The 15,531-nt window shown below is 34.2% G+C and overlaps 2 protein-coding genes across 3 annotated transcripts in view; one reads left to right on the forward strand and one right to left on the reverse strand.

Annotated features, from left to right (window-relative positions):
• LOC144970338 (uncharacterized) overlaps window positions 1-197 on the reverse strand; it is a 21,714-nt gene extending 21,517 nt beyond the window's left edge. Inside the window, exon 1 of one of the 2 annotated variants that reach the window (XM_078909864.1) lies at window positions 62-197. The gene's annotated coding sequence lies outside the window, so the exon portion shown is untranslated. The remainder of the gene's footprint in view (window positions 1-61) is intronic. The other variant, XM_078909865.1, reaches the window with a different exon arrangement.
• Window positions 198-389: 192 nt separating this feature from the next.
• On the forward strand, window positions 390-13,567 carry LOC144970332 (complex III assembly factor LYRM7-like). The gene is made up of 6 exons (XM_078909855.1): window positions 390-565; window positions 4,801-4,845; window positions 5,680-5,752; window positions 9,026-9,096; window positions 10,170-10,257; window positions 11,898-13,567. Exons 2-6 carry the CDS (start codon window positions 4,828-4,830, stop codon window positions 12,017-12,019), a joined length of 372 nt encoding a protein of 123 aa, XP_078765981.1. The 5' UTR covers window positions 390-565; window positions 4,801-4,827; the 3' UTR covers window positions 12,020-13,567.
• The last annotated feature ends 1,964 nt before the right edge of the window (window positions 13,568-15,531 follow it).

Below are 15,531 nucleotides of genomic sequence, written 5' to 3' on the forward strand. Positions count from 1 at the left end.
TTAAAACTGTGAAGAAAAAAAACACAGTTAAGAATCGAAGATAAAGAATGTAAAGTGTCACCAGGGTTAGCCGACCATGCTATTCAAACAGTGTCGATCTTTCTTTTATACCAAGTGATGCCATCACAAGATAACCCATAAAGCAAGAAACGCCATTTTGTTGTTATGGAAAACATTAGTGATCACATGACCGGAATGGAAGCCGAGAGACAAATTTGAAGCATATCAGACGCTCCATATTATTATTTTTTAAAATAAACCACATCAGATAATTCAGACCTTATAGGATTTATCATAAACATTAATTTAATTACATTTCGGTTATTGTTGCTCTCAAAATATCAATAAATAATATCTGCGAAATTGCAATAAATGGCATTTCCGCTTTTACTTTTACTTTCATTTGTTCCAATGTCAACAGTCAACAGAAACACAACTGTTGGAAATCCGCGGTTTCTGGCTGAGTAGTGCATGTTTGTTTTTGACACTCCCATGCAGGCAAGGAAGTAAAAGAGATCATTTTAAAAGTTTGCAAATAATCCAGAATGAGAGTGGTCTATTAGTGGTGAGTCCTCCAGTCCCAGTCTCAATCGCCGTCTCATCTCTCTACTAAAACTAAAAAAGTTAAGGAATCCGAAAAGTTAAAGAGGTGGAATCGACATTTAACATTAACACCTTTAAGTTGTCCACCATAAATTTAGAAAAAAAAAGACATTGCCTACCATCAATAGCTGTTTAGTTTTGAATATGCATTTGTCTTCTATAAAAGAACGAAGTCGAAGTGCTTATTATTCGCAGTAGCACAAAGTACTTTGGTAAAAAAATTCAAATTGGATTGATACCTTGATACATTGATACCTCTTGATACCTCTTCTTCGGGTTGAAGGCTATGCCTGTAATACCCGTTCTGCACTATCTCTGATATATCTATGCGCACCTGCATGGTTGGGGCGGAGCTGGTAACGCTTGTAATGCCAGTGTTTGTCTAACTTGTCTTTGAACTCATTCACTGTCCTCGCTTTAATTACATCTTCTGGAAGACTGTTCCAGTTATCTGTCACTCTGAGTCCAAAGGAGCATTTTCTTACATTTAATCTGGCCTGTCTTTTTTAAAATTTGTCGCTATGTCCTCTCGTTCTATTAAATGTGCTCTCTGGTAGTATTTGCTCTCTATCTACTCTATCTTTCTCGTTTATTATCTTATATACTTGTATCATGTCTCCTCTTTGTCTTCTGTAGTACAATGATGGTAGTTTGAGATGCCTCAGTCTATCTTCATATGGTAGATGCTTCAAATCTGAACAAAGCTTCGTTGCTCTCCTTTGTACCCTTTCAATTTTATCCATGTCACCGACACGCTGTGATATCCTCGGTGCATTACCATATTCAAGTGATGGTCGTACCAGAGCAGTGTAGAGCCGCCTAATAATATCATTATTTCTGCTGGTGAATGTCCTTTTAATAATTCCGAGAGTTCTGTTTGCTCTATTTATTGCACAGTTGACATGATGGTGGAAGGATAGTCTGTTGTCTACATGCACTCCTAAATCCTTTTCTACTTCTGTTTCCCCTAGCTGCTGGTACACTCCGTTATCGTCTCTCATTCTGTATGTGTGCTTTGGATTTTTGTAACCAAGATGCATTACACTGCATTTTCTTGCATTAAACTTTAACAGCCACTTGTCTGACCAGTCTGATAATTTGTCGATATCATCTTGTATAGTATGTCGGTCACTTTCTGTTCTTACAGGTCCAAACAATTTTGTATCGTCAGCAAATATTCTGATCACGTTATTTACAACATCAGGTAGATCATTGATGAATACCACGAATAATACTGGACCCAGAACACTCCCCTGTGGAATGCCGCTGGTGACATCCGACCACTGTGATGTGTGCCCGTTCAGTGAGACTCTCTGTTTTCTGTCGTGCAGGAAGTTAGATATCCATTCGTTTATCTTTCCTCTGATGCCATAGCTATGTAGTTTTTGAATGAGCCTTTCATGGGGTACAGTGTCAAATGCCTTTTTAAAGTCGAGGTATACCGCATCCATCGGTTCTCCCCTATCCAAGGCGTCTGTCCATTCATCAATGCAGGTAATTAGTTGCGTTATGCATGATCTCCGAGGCACGAAGCCATGTTGCTCATCACAGAACAGATTGTTTGTGACCATATGCTCCATCACATGTTCCTTAATTATTGCCTCCATCACTTTGCACGGAACTGCTGTCAGACTCACAGGTCGATAATTGCCAGGAGTGTTTCTATCACCTTTTTTAAATATTGGAGTAACCTGTCCAAGTTTCCATTGTTGTGGCAAGTTCCCGTTGTGTAACGAAGTTGTGAATATGATTTGAAGCGGTGTGGCAATTTCATTCGCAATTTCCCTTAGCACTCGAGGGTGGAGTCCATCAAGTCCTGCTGATTTGCCTGGGTTAAGCTTCATAATATTTTTCAGTATGTCTTCTTTCTTTATAACTATACTGACAAGTGCCTCGCTGTAATGTCTTGTCTCCAATGCTGGCACATGGTTAGTGTCCTCATGTGTAAATACACCACAGAAGAATTTGTTCATTATTTCTGCTTTTATAATGTCCTCGTTTTTTTTTTGGGCTCAATGAAACCTCTATATCCACTATAATATAAAGTGCTTTTCAAACACGATTCTAATGACACCAAAATTATGAAAATCAATTTAGCAGAAGAAAAGTTATGTTAGTTTAAAGGCTGAAAAATGGTCTTCTATTTGCCTTTGTTATTTACTGACGGACTGAAACTGTTGCATTTCGGTAGTAACCACCATTTGGATTTCAAAAACAATCAGCTCACTACTGGAGTGCCAAATGGACGTTTACCAAAGTACCTACAGTGGAACCTCCCGATAACGACATGCCACGGGACCGAGTTTTTATGTCGTTATCCGGAGGTGTGGTTATTTAGAGGTTTCCAAGATGGCGGACAAAGTGGGCGTGGTAAGACCCGCGGGACCAGTTTTTATTAACATTGACAAAACAAACAAAACATTGTAGTGTATTCCTCCTAGAGGTTTCTTGTGCGTGTGTCTGGATGAGACTTTTAGGTGATCTGAACTGAATACACTGATAGTGTGCTCCTGGAATCTACATCTGTTCCCTATTTAAACCATTCCCCTTTGTCTTACTTTTTCTTATGTCATTTCAATTGTAAATCTAGAATGTTTTTTACTATCCAATTTTCTTTTTTTTTACTGGCGCTGATATGACATAGATGTGTCACAGGCGCTGTAAAACCCTTTAAAACAAACAAAATTCCTCCCCCTCCTCCCACAAAAACACTACTACTACTACTACTTCTACTACTACTACTACTACTACTACTACTACTATCACCACATAATATCACATTTTCCAAGATTTTGTGTTTACTTGCTTACACTTACATTTATACCTTGGTTTTTATTAATGCATATCAGCCAAGATTCGTCAAAAAAAAAAAAAAAAAGCTGCGTTCTCATTGGTTCAAGCAGGAATCGTTTTTATAAACTTTGAGTACTCATACTCGGTATTTTTAGTATCAGATATCTACGAAAACTGCCGAAAATCGCCAAAATCATGTCGTTATTCTGAGGTTTTATCAAAAAGTGTGTCGTTATTTGGAGGTTATTTTTACTGATCTTATATAGAAAAAAAATCGGGACCACGGGTCAATGTCGTTATCAGGAGGTTGTCGTTATTCGGAGGTGTCGTAATCGGAAGGTTCCACTGTAGTTGTACTGCGAATAGTGATTCCACAGCGTAATCACTATTCGCAGTAGTAGAAGCTCTCCCGACTCTGAAAAATTAGTTTTTGTCCCCTCACTGAAGACAACATTATTTTCTGTTCAAAATGGCGTGTTGTCGAATGGCTTGAAGTTGAATAAGTGTATTAGTTTGAGAAGGAGAAAAAAATGAGGGATGATTGAAACATTTTGTGTGACTGAGAATTGAGATTTTGAACGTTTCAACTTTCCTTCAGTCTGAAATAGAAATAATTGTTTTTTTTGTTTTTTTTTTTTTTTTGTTTTCTTGTCAAATTTTTGTAGCTTTTCCTGTAACTTACCGAAAAAAAAAAAGGGGTCGGGGGATGAGGAGTAGTGGGGTTAGAATCTGGGTAGTTAATTAATCAAGGAATCCAGGGAAAGGGTTTTTAGTAGTTACTTTGTTAAAAAGTTCAAATTGATTTGATCTTAATTAAATATTTATCAATATAAAACGCTTTTCAACACGACTTCATTGACACCAATTTTTTTATTCTTTTATTAAAATCAGAAGAAAAGTTATGTTAGTTTAAAGTCTGAAAACTGTGCTCCTATTTGCCTTTGTCACGAAGAAGTAAAAGGGAGCATTAAAAAAGTTTGCAAATAATCCAGAGTGGTAGTGGATTATCATTGGTGAGTCCAGAGTGACATAAAAGCTTTCAAAAACGTCTTATCCGTCTACCTAATTTATAGTACAGAGCAGCATTAATTGTCAACACGATGGCGATGGTTGCCTTAACCCGATAAAGAAGAAGAAGAACTGACGGATTTTGTGACCAGGAACTGTTGCATTTCCAGTGGTCACTTGGATTTCCACACTGGCTTAAAACGGTCTCTGGCATTTGAGTAAGGATTTTTCTGGGATGAGTTTAGGGCATGAGGGATAAAACTTTGACTTGATGTAATTAATGTAGCTAGCATATATATTACCAGAGAGAGAGAGAGAGAGAGAGAGAGAAAGAGAAAAAAAGGCTCTCTCTGCAAGACAACCCTCTCACATATTGTTGTTTTTGTTTCTCTTCAGTTCATGGCATTTTGAATTGAAGACAACATGTCTCATCGATCAAAGGTAATATGATTGGAAAATAACGTTTTGCATCTTTATTTTTCTAGTTATTTTTTTTTAAAGATTGAGATTTTATATAGTGTAATAACCACTTAACATGCTCAAAGCTTTTACAAGGTGTCTGAAGCTGACAGAAATGTGTAACATGTAGGACGAATCATAGACAATGCTGTTATGGGCAGGTGCTTATTTTACACTTGAGTATGGTGAGAAAGGTGATAGAATCTGAGTAAAAAGCCTTTTCCTAGGACTCAACTTTACTTTGCACTGCCCAGAACTGAGCTCGAACAGAAGATTTACCAGTAGTCCAAAGGTGAGTGTCATACCACAGACCTCAGAGCAGCATATTATATATAATATACAATGTGAGTACACTATCACCTTGTACATTCCTTAATTTTATTTTATATAGACGATTTTAAGGCTGCTGGGTTCAATATTTGTACTGTTCTGCTGAAGTAAGGCAGAGCAGTGGTTTTTAGGATTGGATTGAATAAACTATTCATAACCATAGAATCTTTGGCAAATTCAAGGCAAGTATCTTCAGACAATTAGTCTCTTTTATATCTGAAAAGTCTTATTAATGTATATTCAAGACTGTAGTTGAACGTTATAAAACATGTTGTTCAGTTTCATAACAAGTGTACATATGTGAAGCTTTTCCATTTGTTGACAGTGTTATATATTATATGGGTGTTAACATTCTTCATTGGAGTGAGTGAAAATGGTGACATTTATGTAAATTTGTTGATCAAAAAATTACTTTTTAAATGTGATGGCCATATACTGTTGATTAATTATGACTTAAAGCTATGCATATATGTATTTAAATTGCAGGTGCTTGCTGCCTTTAAGAGTCTTCATCGTGCAAGGAAAGAAGTATTTGCAGGAGATGTAAGAGCCTTGAATGGTAAGATTTAAAAACAGATGTGTCTCCGGTCAAATTGTTTTTTAAAAAAAGAAGGAATCTTTGCTTTATTCGTTCATAGGGTTTATGTTAATGATTAAAGCTTGTTTTTGATTGGGTCATTGAATTTATCGTGAATTGTATCAACCAAAAGATGACCAAACAAAAAAATAAAATAAATAAGATAAACTGAAAGCATTTGCAAATGTTGTCATTATTGTCTTATTGCTATTTACAGTGCAGAATACATTCAGTGGAGGACGGATATATCGACATTGTTGGGACTGTGGTAAAATGTTGATGTAAGCGTGCTGTCGATATATCAGTCATTTGATAAAATGAAAGGGAAACAAATGAGAAAATCTGAGATATTAACAAGGGAGGTCAATCTTGATGATTTGGTGGCCTTTAAAAGGACCGATTTTGAAATTTATGATGGTTCACTTTATTTGACTTTAAAAGTCTGTTATTGTGGTCTGTCTCGAGGCCAAGAATAATTTTAATCCTTTACTCAGCACTGACAAGGACATAGAATAAGGAAGCACCCTCATGAAATTGGTGTGTAAAAAAGTGGACGGTCTTGCAAGCTACTATGGTGTGATGGCCAGAAACTGGTCTCGTTGGTGCACTATTCTCACCTGACTCCACATCGGCAATAATGACAGACATTTTCTAAAACTTAACCATCGACCTTGCCTATAATGTCGAGACAGAGAATCTGGGCATCAGCACTGCATATAAAAGAAGTTGAGAAAGAGTTTTGTTTTTGTTTTTCTTGGTAATTTGGGGGGGGGGGGGGGGGGGGGGGTTAAGAGGTCTGTTCCAGTGCCAACCTCTCAGTCTCGGTTCCACACCGGGACTGGTTGGGCAGCTTACAGTCTCATATGTAGTGGATGGTGTGGTGGGGAGCATTTCTCATTAGCCTATTTGTTGAAAGCCAAGTAATATTGATATTGGGAATTCCCATTACTGGTATCAGTACAGAGAAGTTCTAGTTCTAGTCTTGACTGCTGACATCACTGTTCTGATCAATGAACGGGATGTCATTGGACAATAATCTCACGTTTTATATGACTGTTAATTTACATCACAATGGGATATCTCTGTATTTTCATTGGCTGTTGTGTTTTACTTCAGCACGGGTTATATTGACCGTATATAAATTGTATTCTTTTTTTTTTTTTTAGACAAATTATTGCAGGTATCAATGGTTTGCAATGTCCATATAGCTGTCTTGAGGTAAAATTTATGTCGATTTAGGGGATCTTTATTTTCTAATGTTAAATTTTTTTAAAAACGGGACTCTGATTTCATGTTGATATAAGCATGATGTCGATATATCTGCTCTGTACTGCATATTGACATTGGCAGGAATCTGGTAATATGTTGAAATGCAGAAGCAGAAAAAAAAACTAGGGGGGGGGGGGGGGGGGGACAAATGTCAAGTACAAGGCTTCATGCTGATATCAATCAGGATTATATGGGCCTCTTTAAAAAGCTGATATTGAAGGAGATGAGGTCATTGCGGGTATTTAGCCACTGGATTTGAAGAAGTTATTGATGTGGTCTGTTTCTGTATGCCAAAAGTTAGCTTGTAAACTCTTGTGATGATGTCTAAGATAGCTTAAGACAGTTTCTTCATCTTCTTTACCCAAAACAGACTTTCATGTCATGCCAGCAATGATTGTGTCAATGGAAAATTCCATTGATTTCAACATTTTGATTATTTTTGACATACATTAACTGACTTGTCTCAATTGGAAAGATGTCACTTATTTTTTAAATAGGTTTCCTTGGTTCTGAACATTGTGGCACTTATAGATGGGGGGGGGGGGGGGGGGGGGGGGTGATTTCGTTTTTATTCTTTTTCACAGCCTGATATCCTAGGACAATAGTGTCTCTTTTTTTTTTCTCTCATTATTTTTTTTTTTTTGTTCTTCACTGACCATTAATTGATTTGATTGGTAAAATCAAAATGCTGATTAAATAGTGTTCTAGCCAAATGTGCAGAATAAATTAAATCTTTAATGACTTTTTTTTAAAAGCCGGACTTTGGCTCAATGTCGATATAAGCTTGATATTGATATAAGCATTGTCAATATATTTGTGCCATTCTGTATAGCAATAACAAGCTCTCAAAATGTTAAGAGCTCTAATCTGTATTCTACCAATAATATTTTTTTAAAAGATTTTTTTAAAAAATTTCTCCCACTGAACTATTAAAGAAAAAAAAAAGAAGAGAGATTTGTCTATCCGTTTTATTCTTACATAACACATTTACTTCAGACTGTACTGATGCTCTACCTACAGTGTGTAATCAATGCTGACAATGACTGTGTGACACTATTACAACACAAAGTGTTATCCTTTCACATTTTAATTGCTACCTTATAAATCTTTACTCAAAGGGTCCCAGTTGTATATTAACCATCTTATACTCAAACAAGAAGCTTAAGATCAAAATGGTGACAAGCTCAAATTGGTAATTCAGTTGTTTCAATTTGCCAACCTTCAACGGTGGAATTCCCAACCAGCATTCCTTAGGTCGTTCTCATTCCTTCAAATTTTTAAAACACTACTAAAAATACACTTATTCCAAATTTAATCAATTAATGATCTGTTTGTTTATATCAGTTGATGTCAATGTAAAGCACTTAGTGTCTGTTTAGACGGGGCAAAGTACTATAATGATTGCTATTTATTATTATTATTATTATTATTATTATTATTATTATTATTATTATTATTATTATTATTATTATTGTTATTATTATTATTATTATTATTATTATTATTATTATTATTATTATTATTATTATTATTATTATTATTATTATTATTATTATTATTATTATTATCATCATTTTTATTATCATCATTATTATTATTATTATTATTATTATTATTATTATTATTATTATTATTATTATCATATCATGATCAATCCCTGCTTGAGTGAGTTTTTTCAGATCCTTTTGTCCATTCCTGTGGTGATTGCCTAGTTAAGTCTGTTATATCTAGTGGAACGTACTTTGCAATAGACTAACATCCTATACAAATGGTAGCAAGCAGTTGTTATTTTATGCTTAAAGCTCCAGAAACCAAGGTTAATATTGGCCCTATGGACATCATGATTCTAATTTATTCTTTTAATTCATGCCTGTTCAATTTTTATTTTGAAAATTTTTTTACCAGCACCTTTTCCTGCAATGTAATCTTGAGTTGAGGCATTATCCATTGTATCGCATTTTTCTGTTTTAATTGTTTATTTTTCAGAGGTACGTCAGCAGATAAATTCACAGTTTAGAGAAAAACTTCATGAAACAGATGATTCCAAAATTGAAGAGGTAAAATCTAATCTCAAGAGGTCCTCACTCCTTGTTATGAATATATCAATGAATTTATAAATATATCATCCCTTTGCTTGATTGTTTGCTTATTTTAGTAGTTATGGTAGTAAAAGATTCATGATTCATGCTATGTTTAATTCAAGGACCTAGTTTGATTTTTTAAAATAAATCATGCCGATAAAATTGATTGTTTTTTGTTTTTTTTGCATAGATTTTCTGGGAGTCTTGATTAATACTAATTTTCAATCTTGGTATATCGAGGCCTAATATCTCTTTTAAAAAAATTAGCTGGAATATTTTTAATAGTTGTTTATTGTGTCAACATTGTTCAAACATTAACTTTACAACCAAAATAGTATGTCCGTTGTTGACAAGAATATAGATAAAGACTTATAATTGATAAACAATGTAAAAGAAGGAATTGTTAGAAGTCGGGTTTTTTATTTTTACTTCACTGACATTTTTTTATAGTTGACAAGAATTACTGCTCTGTTATTAAATTTAATTTAAAAGTAATTTTTTTAAAAGATGCAAGTACATTGCACACCTTAACTACATAGTTTAGATAATAAATTTGGTACAACTGCCTACTGGTTAAGTTTTATATCAACATAAAAAAGCTTTCAATGTTATGCCATGCGAGAACTCAAAAGATTCAAAAGACACGTTGAAATTTATTATGTCAATCCTTTCTGCAAGAGACATGTATTTTTATCCTATAATAAGTGATTTATCGATGCAAAAAGAACAGTTGTAAACTACTATTTTAATTGATGGATTTCAATGTAGGAAGTGAAGTGAAAGACATAGCAATAGAGAGTTTTGGGAGATTTTCTTTTTCTTTTCACAATTTCAGTTTAGTGGAGATAATCTATATCTCAAATTTATGTTTCACACATCATCAGATTAGAGTAAAAAGTAAAAAGTGAAGATTATTTTAGCACAATATCAACTGATAATCAGGCAATCACTTGGTCATTGGCTATGCAACTTTTATATCAATGATCTTCTTTTTAAAAAATCAGATCCTTGCACTTTATAATTAAATTTAAAAAATGTTTTTTTTCCAGAATTTAATTTTGGCAAATGATGTTGCTTATCTTTTGAGATCAACAGTGGTCCAACTTCAGCAGAAAGATGCTGATGACGAAACTTATGGTAAGAATTTAATCTTCACAATTTCTATAAAGATTTAATAACAATTTTTTTTATTCCAAATTAAGTGAACACAATCCCCAAGGACTGCGGCTTTGTTTAGAGTTTACAGAATTTGAGGAATTTTTTTTTTTTGCACTGGGGGCAAAAATCAACATTTCAAAATTGAGCCAGTTATCATTTTTACACTCAGGACAGAATGTGAGCTTATTATAATTGTAATCGAAGGATGAAAAAAAAATCTTTTATTTAATTCTCCTGATGTAGCACAGTCTCAAGAAGTAAAACTGAAATTCAATGGATAATATTATCTATTGAGCACTATAGGGGTGATATATGTACTAAAGAAAAAAAGTGTATTTTGAGTAGTCATCATATATTTCTGGTCCAAATTTGCTTTTACATTCCATTCTGGATTATCGCAACAACTTGGGATCAGCGAAAATGTTGCGATTAATCGAAGTTGAGTTTCCTGTCCACTATTGCAACATTTTCCCTCTGAGTATATATGGGTTTGGGACCGTTTATGGCTGCGGTATCTTTGGTCGATTTCAGATAAAATGATGGGGACTGTTTTCACACCGCTTGTTGTAAGTTATTATAACAATTTTGATTTGACCACTGATCAGTTTCATACCTTGGATGGTTAACTCAACCAGTTGTTGTAAACATTGTTCTTAGTCCATCACAGGGTGAGCAATTTGATTGAAACTAACAAAAACCATATGGCAGCCCTAAATAGATTTTGAGAAGCAAAAGCAGCTTTGATGCAAGCCGACATCATATTCAGAATTGATTTAATTTTCACTGTTTTGTTCTCAACATTTGTAACAGTGAAAGAGATTAGCCGTGATGAAAGACAATAAAATAAGCTCTCACCAAACCCATTGGTCACAATGCACAGTTGTTAATCCCAAAACAAAGGATATTCCTCAGCCTCTCCTTATAACTGTCATTATCTACTTGTTGTCTAGACTATGCCTGGCCTTCTCGCCTACTATCTAATGATCACAGATGACCTCATAAACCCATACTGCAATACCCCACCCTCTTTTGTGACTAATAGAGTGGTGACACATTACTGTAGCATTAAACTCTGCCCATTCTCAATTCTTCAACCTGTCATGATTTCATCCATGATGAAATTTAATCACGAGGTTTTGTTTGTTTAAGTTCTTGAATTTGCTACTTTTTGAGGTCGAAAATTTATTGCAAGTAACCAGTGACTTTTATATAGAATTAATTTCATTTCTTGGGATCAGTTGTGATTAAACGAAAGTTACGATTAACTGAGTTGTGATTATCTGTAGGGGATTGTATCAATCCTTTTAGACATTTGGTTTAAAACCTTTTCAAAGGAATATCAAGAGATTTTTACTAATTTATGATTCCTATTGATATATATTATTATTTCTAAGATGTTTCCCTTTCAATCATAAAGTAAGAAATTGTGAGCTGAAACTGGGCTGTACAACATACAATAATAGAGTGGCACAGCTGTCCTTGTATTTTTGATGTCTGGAACTTGGAACTAAATCAAATTCAAAAAATGTTGTGCCCAGAGGTGAGTGTTAAACATTTATTCTTTTACTTATTAACTTTTTAAGACTTTTAATTGTATCATTTTTATTTATCATTGACAGAGTTACGAATTACGAAAAACACCTACTTGCCAGAGAATACGCCGTTTGACCCTTTGAAAGAAATGCCTGTAAAACAGAGAAAAAAGAAAACTTCAAGTTGTGAAGATTCCAAACCTTCATGATTTTTGTTTGCAAGTTTGTTTTATAAAAAAAATATTTTTGGTTACAACAAATGCAGGTCCATCATAAATTTTACTCTCTCAACTATTTTGAATCATGTCTGTTCTATAAAATGATCCAAGATTTTGTACAAATAATGTTGAATTCTGTAAATTTTAGTACATATAAATTTCTCAAAATCAAAATAAGTCTTTGAGAAAGAGCAGGCTTTAAAGTGTATTACAAGTGTAAAGTAAGAAAAATAGCAATACCTGGAGTGTAAGAGCCAGTGTAACCAACGTTCCTCTTTACCACCTGGATTGAATGCTTGTCATATGCAGAGTACTTATCACCAGCAATCAATTACATTAAGAAATTGCTGGGAAGTTGATGTTTTAAAATTGGATGAAGGGAGATGGTTATTGTGTTCATGTGTATGTTTCTGCATGTTTGTTTGTTTGTGTGTATGTGTGTGTCGGGGGGGGGGGGGGGGGGGGATGGGGTTGATAATATTGATAATGATTATACAGAATTTATACAGAATTAAGTGGCATCGTGGCTCAGCGGTACAGTCTTTGCTTCATGCCCGAAAGGTACTGAGTTCGATCACCTGCTGCTGTGCTGTGTGGCCTTCAGCAAGTCACCTCGCCCTAGCTCAGTTTGCGGCACTGCACTGTGACTGACGCTTGGGTTATTCCAGTCTTCCTTTAGTATAGACCCTAGAGACAAATTTCCCCTATGGGAGGAATAAAGGGAATTTTATTTTATTTATTTTTTATCTATAGTATAGTGCCTCATCATATATTAACTGATTCCGTGGTGATAATTACATTTTTTCTGGGATCAAATGTCTCAGTCTCAGAGTTGGACTAATAGTGATTAGCATTTTTATTTTCTGCACGACTTCTTTGTGTTCAGTGGTCCAGAGCCATAAAATGTTCTTTTCCAGTAAGATTCTAAGAGATTTTGTGATGTCCGACAGGTTTGGTGACCATACCTAGAAATCTTTGTAGTTTCTGTTTAATATTGACCTTCACTAGTTGGATTCCATGGAGTATTGTTTGAGTTTCAATCGCTTTTAAACGATCAACAAATGATTTGAAAAGTTTTATTAACTGATCAATTTTCTGCTCAAGAAAAACATATTTGTATGTAAAGTTTCTCAAATTACTAAATGCTTTTAGCTTTGTAAAAACCAAGAAAAAATAAATCTTTCGTGAAAATATAAAATGCTTGATTTGATTTAGCAAAGTATAATTTAAGATGTATCCAACTGAAGATGAAAATGATTTAATAGTGTCACGTGGTTTCATCCTGTAGTTATCTTTTACCAAAATGTAAACCATGTCCTTTCTCTTTTGCTTAATTTCATCAATGACATCAGCCAACAGTACAATTTGGACCAAAACGGAAATTCAAAGTTTTGCTTTGTCTATGGTGATGAGATTTTATCCTTTGTATTGAAAATGTTGGATGGAGTATATAATGACTTATCTTAAATGAAAGACAAAAATGAATGAATCATAATCTCATGGCAATGGAATAAATCGCATTTTGCAATGTAATGTAAATGATTTTTATTAGTTATTACTGTCTTGAGTGTTTACATTAGTTTGTACTGAAACAATGTTGTCTTTAATTCATTTATTTAGAAATGAACAATGAAAAGCAGCCTCTCAGCGCTACAGGTACACAGGACTGGAGGACACTCTCCAGGATTCAATAGTTTGAGCTTGAAAAGAACAATTTCTTGTTACCTTCTGTATAGTAATATTGGACTAAGGGAGAAGTGTGGATTACACATGGACTTGAATCAGGTTCTTTTGTAAATGGGTCAAGTGATCAACTGATTTACTTTTTCTTTGAGCTTTTTTTTTATTTGTTTTGTTTTTAATTTACCTAATTTTGACCTTATCATTAATTATCATGCGAACCAATAACAAAACATTTTTAAAAAAAAGATTTTTATAAGTCTTGGGTTTAAGTTTTCGATAGTTGCTGTTCATTTTGATCGACACATGTATGAAGTAAATGTTTTCTTATCAAACTTTAGATAGTGTTTTGTCATTGTATGGACTTTATCTGCTTATATTTTACTCGTATCTCTGGGTGGGGTTCCTGACTTCCCACAGTGGGCAGGGATGTACATACTGTGTCTCCTATCCCTATATCTGTTTTCCAACTTGCTTTCTGTCTTTATCTTGGAATGAGATTACTTGGTTTTGTCCTAGCCCTGGCTGGGAGGGAAACAGTCAAATGTATAGTTAGTTTTGGGAGATGATATTTTTTTCCTTGTAAATCATCTCCCTGTTATGCACTGTATTATTTTTCATTTTACATATGTATGTTTTGTAAACAATTGAGTGTGTTCCTCTTGGCGGGGACCTGTGCTTGTGTCGGGATGAGTCCTTTAGTGATCTTAAACTAAATACACTGATAGTGTGCTCTTGGAATCTACATCTATTCCCTATTTGAACCAACTCAAAAGATCCACTGTAGAATTGATATGCTGAAGACAACATTGCTGTCATAGAACGAAGGGTCGCATATTGGTAATTGGGTCAAATTGGGTTATTGATACCGTCATATTCTTGAGCTGAACGCACATTTTTCTATTGTTTCATGACTTTAAGTCAATATATAAATGTTTTATTACAAAAATAAGATATATACGATTTGATATATTGAAAGAAACGGAAGCAAACCGGTTTTTGTTGTTGTTGGCTCTCCTGTAAAATGTGTGTTTTTCCGATATACGACCCTTCGTCTTAAGACTTCTTAATCCAGACCAAGAACAGCAAAGGAGAGAGAGAGAGAGAGAGAGAGAGAAGAGAGAGAGAGAGAGAGATATTATGTATTCGTATAGAGGAAAGCCATGTTCACTGATGTCTACCACAGATGTCGCGATAGATTATGATAATAATATGTGTGTCCAAAACTATATTATTAAGTTGCAAATCACATTTTTGTTCAAACACAAAATCTGTGACCCACCACCCCAGTTTGGTATTGTATTGGGTCGAACAAATGTGGAAATGAAAGTGAAAACAGCAAGAATTTTAAAAAGCAGGACTTGAGGAGATTGAAAAGCTACATTTATTATTGTTAATAGGACATAAGTATAAATTCAAATAAAATTTCATAATATTTAGACCTCAAAGTCAAAGTCGATCTTCAGTATCTATGTACTGTATGTAGCTATAACTATAACCCAAAATATTATGGTCTCATTGTTGTAAGGGAAATACTCCCAAACCAACACAAAATTATGTCCGTTTACAAACATTTTAAATCAAGCCCTTTATTGCGTTCTAAAATTCATGATTAAAATTAAAACAAATACTGTAATAAATATTAATGTCTAATTTCTTTAATTTTCACGTTAAATTACTAACATAGTTGTTGGTATCAAACCCATTGTAAATTTGACGCTGATCAAGAATATTAAGTCAAAGCAGTGTAAATCGAAAAATACTTTTTGACCAAATTTTTATCGATCACACCTTCCGACCTACCGACAGAAGTTGAAAAATTA

The sequence above is a fragment of the Berghia stephanieae genome, chromosome 4 (genome assembly GCF_034508935.2).
Source record: "Berghia stephanieae isolate SIO BIC M18660-M18661 chromosome 4, UCSD_Bste_1.3, whole genome shotgun sequence".
NCBI classification, from domain to species: Eukaryota; Metazoa; Mollusca; class Gastropoda; order Nudibranchia; family Aeolidiidae; genus Berghia; species Berghia stephanieae.

Excerpts from the sequence above, each read along its gene's own strand:
- LOC144970332 (XM_078909855.1), top strand. Across the intron at positions 9,097-10,169 it reads ATGATTCCAAAATTGAAGAG|AATTTAATTTTGGCAAATGA; the intron begins GTAAAATCTAAT and ends TTTTTTTTCCAG. Across the intron at positions 10,258-11,897 it reads TGCTGATGACGAAACTTATG|AGTTACGAATTACGAAAAAC; the intron begins GTAAGAATTTAA and ends TATCATTGACAG.